General features: G+C 35.2%; 1 protein-coding gene across 1 annotated transcript; it reads left to right on the forward strand.

Annotated features, from left to right (window-relative positions):
- The first annotated feature begins 211 nt into the window (after window positions 1–211).
- Window positions 212–5,090, forward strand: FABP12 (fatty acid binding protein 12). The gene is made up of 4 exons (XM_026014169.1): window positions 212–284; window positions 2,288–2,460; window positions 3,308–3,409; window positions 5,016–5,090. Exons 1-4 carry the CDS (start codon window positions 212–214, stop codon window positions 5,088–5,090), a joined length of 423 nt encoding a protein of 140 aa, XP_025869954.1.
- The last annotated feature ends 469 nt before the right edge of the window (window positions 5,091–5,559 follow it).

A 5,559-nucleotide genomic window follows, 5' to 3' on the forward strand; every position in this document is an offset into this window, starting at 1 on the left:
CCATTTTCATCTTGACCAGCTTATATTTGAGAGAGCTTTCCTGCTTTACTATTAAGGAAAAATGACAAGGATTAGAGTTCCTAACTTCCCCCCTTGACTTTCTGTTCTATTCACAAGAATTGTATTAAAAACAAGTTCTAACACTATTTCAGGAAGCAACAACATACTCATCCTAATGATATTATTTTTCTTTAAGATCAATTTAGACAGAATGGTTGATCAGCTCCAGGGAAAATGGAAATCCATTTCTTGTGAAAATTTTGAAGAATATATGAAAGAGCTGGGTGAGCCACTTTTACCTGCATATCATAGCCAGTAAAAATGAGAGAAATGATAGCACAGAAACTTGGTCTGCATGATATCAGGTTAATCTTGGACCTGTCCCTCCCTCCAGTAGAAACATAGAAATAATCACATAGAAACGATCAACATTGGTTCAGTACGTACCTATGCAAAATTAGTTTGTAATTGACAGAACCCCCACCCCCATGTAACATATAATGGATTTACATAGATTGCATAGACAAAACACATGTGCGTCATATACTAAATGCAAATGCTTTCCATAAATAATTTCAAGCAAAAAGTCATATTTTTATAAATAATCATTTTTGCAAGCATTTGCTCTAAATCTTTAGAGGATCTTCAGAATAGATTTTGTTTCCCAGCTTAGGTGGCTGCTGGCATTCCTTGGTTGTCTGGCCACAACGTGCCAATCTCCGCTTCTATTGTCACATTGCCCTCTCCTCTTCTGTAGTCTAATATCCCCCTTCCTTTTTGTTTCATGAAATTGTGATTACATTTAGGGTCCACATGTCTGATTAGCTCCCTATTTTAGGATCCTTGAGTTAACCATATCTACAAGTCCCCTTTGGCATGTAAAATGACATTCACAGGTTCTAGGGATTAGGGTGTGAATATCTTTGGGAATTATTATCTAATATATCACAACTTGTTATCCTGTTTCACATTATGAATTCATGAACCTTTTTAGAAGTGTTTTTCTAATTTATCTTCTCTTAGAAATTTAACTTAAGTATTGTTGTATATGTGATAGTATTTTATAGAAAATAGTCCTACATGTACTGCACAAAGCTAGGTGTATAAGAATGTTCACAATAAAAAAAAAGAATGTTCACAATAGTATTATTTATAATAAGAAAAAGTGGAAACAAATTACATGTCCATCAATAGGGAGAGAGATGAAATAAATATTAATATACACATCCTATAAACTATTAGGTAGCAATGACAAAAATTTATATCTATATGTATTGACACAGAAAATCTGAAAAAGTTGAATAATAATTGTTATAATAAAATATATTTTTAAAAATCTCATATATATATAGTGTTGATGGTTGTTTAATATTGTGAATGTACTTAATACCACTTAAATACTTTAAAATGGTTACAATAATAACTTTTATATTATATGTATTTTATTTTTTTAAAGATTTATTTATTTTAAGAGAGTGTGTGAGGGTGAGCAGAGGAAGAGAGTCTCAAGCAAACTCTACACTGAGTACAGAGACCAGTGCGGGGCTCGATCCCATGGCCTAAGATCATGACCTGAGCCCAAACCAAGAGTCCCACACTTAAGTGACTGTGCTACCCAGGCGGCTCTATGTTTTTTTTTTTTAATTTTTATTTATTTATGATAGTCACAGAGAGAGAGAGAGAGAGAGAGAGGCAGAGACACAGGCAGAGGGAGAAGCAGGCTCCATGCACCGGGAGCCCGACGTGGGACTCGATCCCGGGTCTCCAGGATCGCGCCCTGGGCCAAAGGCAGGTGCCAAACCGCTGCACCACCCAGGGATCCCCAGGCGGCTCTATGTTATATGTATTTTAGCACAATAAAATAAACATAATGGAAAAAACAAACTCTATATATGTGTACATATAAGAATGCAAGTGAAGAGATAAAGATTGAATAATCATACCAAACTATTTCATCTGTATAAATGAGTGCATTTTAAAATAGGGAGATGGTTCATCGCTGTAATCAAATTTTCAAGGAGATTCATGAACCAACAAAATCAATAACTACTGGACTAAAAGAAACACGACAACCACTAGCCCAAACTAGGGACTATTTTTTTTCCTGTAAAATATAATCTATTTTAATTTATAATGATGGTGATACTAGCTTCAGATATTTGCATTCATGAAGCATTAAATCTGCTTAACTCACAAACCTCCTAGATAATAAAGAATTATACAGCTAACATGAGTTTCTAAAGCCAGCAGCAGATTAAACTATGATGTCCTTTTATCTGGTTTCCAGGGATAGGAAGAGCCAGCAGGAAACTTGCCTGTCTGGCAAAACCCACTGTGACCATCAGTACTCAGGAAGATTGGATCACTATAAAAACCAAAAGCATCTTTAAAAATAATAAGATCTCCTTTAAACTGGGAGAAGAGTTTGAGGAAACCACACCAGGTGGCCATAAAACCAAGGTGAGGCCTTCAACACTCTTTTAGATACACTTCATAAGAATGTTAATTCAAAATTATTCTAAGTAAATAAACAATTAGAGCAAATTCATCTAAAGTCTGTATTAGATAAACTGTGGGCTAAAACCTAAATCTGAGGACCTTAAATTCTAGTATAGATACCAATGTATCTATATATACATCTGTGAAGCTTGTGAAAAGTGCCTACTTGGAGGTCCCATTCCCACAGGCTCTAATGTCTGTGGTAGGCACCTTAAAACTGTGTTTCTAATATTTCTGATGCAGATGCTCAACCGACACATTTTGAAACTCATTTCTCTCTCTCAAAAACAAAAGTTCTGCTCTTCTAGTTTGTAGCACTTTTCTATGCATAAAGCTACAATGAATAAAACTTGTATTAACCCGTATAGGTGAGGTTATGCCACAGTACCAAGTTAACCACAGGCCCCAGTGGCTTCAGACAAAGGGAACTGCTTTCTAACTTAGTATACATATTCAGCATTGTGGTGGGGTTGGAGAAGTTTCTGTGTGTGCAGTGGAGAGGGGACAGGAAATGAGGGCACAGGGAATCTCTCCCTCTTAATTTCTCAGGGAAAAGAGAGTTTTACTTATTTTTCAAGATAACATTATATGTTTACTCTTATAAAAACCTTTTCCCCCTGCAGAAGAATTGGCCAACAAACTTAGTGCTGACCAAGTCTTAAAATATAAATGAAAAAAAAATACATAAATGAAACTGTAAACACCATTCTAAAGCCGAGGGTATCACAACAGCTGACAAGAATTTGGTGCTTGATAAAATGCCCAAATGTGACAATCTGAGCTGAATTCGGTTTTGTCTGTTTTTCAGAGTGTGGTAACCTTAGATAATGACTCTTTGATTCAAGTTCAGGATTGGGATGGCAAAGAGAACACCATAAGGAGAAAGTTGGTGGATGGAAAAATGGTGGTGGTGAGTGAGCTACTTGTCATTATTTGGGTCACCTGCTATAACACCTAAATATAAAATCATTCAGATAGCTTGTTCTAAAATAATGGAAGCAAATGTAATTTTTTTCTCTTGCTTTATAAGAATGGGGGGAAAACATTGGCAGATAAATGTATAATCATAAATATTATAAAATGTGCATGGGTTGAGGAACTATAAAGCTAAAGAAAATAAAGAAGTTCCATTGCCTAATTCTTTGACTTGTACATAAGCCAAAACAAGCATGCATTTGTGCAAGAAAGATTGTGAGTTATTGTTCATCCATTGCTCCATACCAGGATTAATTTCTCAGTGTTTCCAGCTCAATACCAAACAAACACATAAAAAGGAAATTTAAATTAATGCAAATCTTAAGTGGTGTCTACTTGGTATATGGATGAGTTGACACAATTAAAAGCTAAATTTCCATGACTACTGTGTCTGCTCATTTTCATATATTATTTACCCAATCCTCACCATAATCCTGTGTGGTAAGACTAATTAGCCCACTTAACAGGTGAGAAAACTGAGATTCAGCCACTGACTTAATTTAAGGATATTCAGCTCATAAAACATGGTGGCACTGGGATTAAAAGCCAGGTTGGCTTAATTTCAAAGTATACATTTTTGAGTCCATTCTGCTCCCCATGAGATGACTTCTCAGGTCATCTTCCTCACAGTAGAGGGAAATATGTCAATGATTCTTCTTCCTAAATCCCTAATTCCATCAAAATGAATAAAATGGCAATTTTTTCCTAAATCCCTAATTCCATCAAAATGAATAAAATGGCAATTTTAGTATCACATGGTTCTAAGGGAATATGTAAGAATTATGTAGAAGTAACTACCCCAAAAAACCTCTCCCCCATCCTCATTTCTTAATGTAGGGATATTTTTTCTTTCAGTAATGAAGAGTACATTTCTTTATAAAGTAATAAGTGGAAGACTAAAGATACTTGATTTTACTGCTCCTTAATAGTGACATTAACTACCAAACAAATATATTTTTAATTGATTAGGAAGAATATAGATTCAGAATCTAAAATGTTCACTTCCGTCTCTGCCATTCAGCACTTATATGCCTTTGGATGAGTCATTTATCCTCTCCAAGACTGAGTTTACTTTATCAAAAATGCTTCACTGTAGACATTTAAAATGTTTTAATAAGGACTTCAATTTTTACACTATTTGCTTTGTTTTTTTTTGTTTTGTTTTACTTTACTTTTTTACTTACTTTTTTTTGTTTTGTTTTTGCTTTGTTTTACTTTATCAAAAATGCTTCACTGTAGACATTTAAAATGTTTTAATAAGGACTTCAATTTTTATACTATTTGCTTTGTTTTTTTTTCACACACACATACACACATATGCATTATATACCATAAATATATATAGCCAAATCTACCATATATATGATTTGCCATACACATATGGCAAAGTCAGCTAATAAATAGTTGGTATCTACATTTGTCTACATAGATCTCTTTAAGATTTTTAAGGAATATGTATGGATAGTACTTAGTTTCCATTGTTCTAAAAGTCAGTTTCACCAACAACACTGAAATATCTTATCCCTTCATTTGTCTCCTAGGAAAGTGCCGTGAACAATGTTACCTGTACTCGGACGTATGAGAGGGTACCAACAACCCCAGTCTCAAACCCTTAAGCACTCCCAAACTGTGATCCAAAATGCTGAGGTCATTTAAATAAAACTCCAAAGTAAAATGTTACAACTGCTAATATGAGAGAGCCTGTGCACAAGCGTCAACAATTTTGACTCCTGTTTTATATGCCTGTATTATATTGTACTTTGGTGTCGGGAGCTATGGGAAGCCAGGTGATATATCCTGTTCCCCTAAGGGCTAATACATTCCGAAAGGAATCAACTTCATGTTGGTTTGTTTCTCATCAGGCATATTATGTCACTCCTTCAACATGACCTGCACTATACTGGGAAATTAATATTAATTAAAAAAATCTTTTGGGGGCACCTGGGTGACACAGTTGGTTGAGCATCCCATTCTTGGTTTCTGTTCCAGTCGTGATCTTGGGGTTGTGATTTATGGGTGGTGAGGTTGAGCCCCACGTTGGGCTCTGGGCTTGGCACCGAGTCTGATTGAGAGTCTCTCTCCTTC

The sequence above is a fragment of the Vulpes vulpes genome, chromosome 13 (assembly GCF_048418805.1).
Source record: "Vulpes vulpes isolate BD-2025 chromosome 13, VulVul3, whole genome shotgun sequence".
NCBI lineage: Eukaryota > Metazoa > Chordata > Mammalia > Carnivora > Canidae > Vulpes > Vulpes vulpes.

Bases quoted from the DNA above. Each gene is read 5' to 3' on its own strand.
- FABP12 (XM_026014169.1), top strand. From the start codon at position 212: ATGGTTGATCAGCTCCAGGGAAAATGGAAATCCATTTCTTGTGAAAAT. The intron at 285-2,287 runs GTGAGCCACTTT...TCTGGTTTCCAG, and splicing joins AGAATATATGAAAGAGCTGG to GGATAGGAAGAGCCAGCAGG. The intron at 2,461-3,307 runs GTGAGGCCTTCA...TCTGTTTTTCAG, and splicing joins CAGGTGGCCATAAAACCAAG to AGTGTGGTAACCTTAGATAA.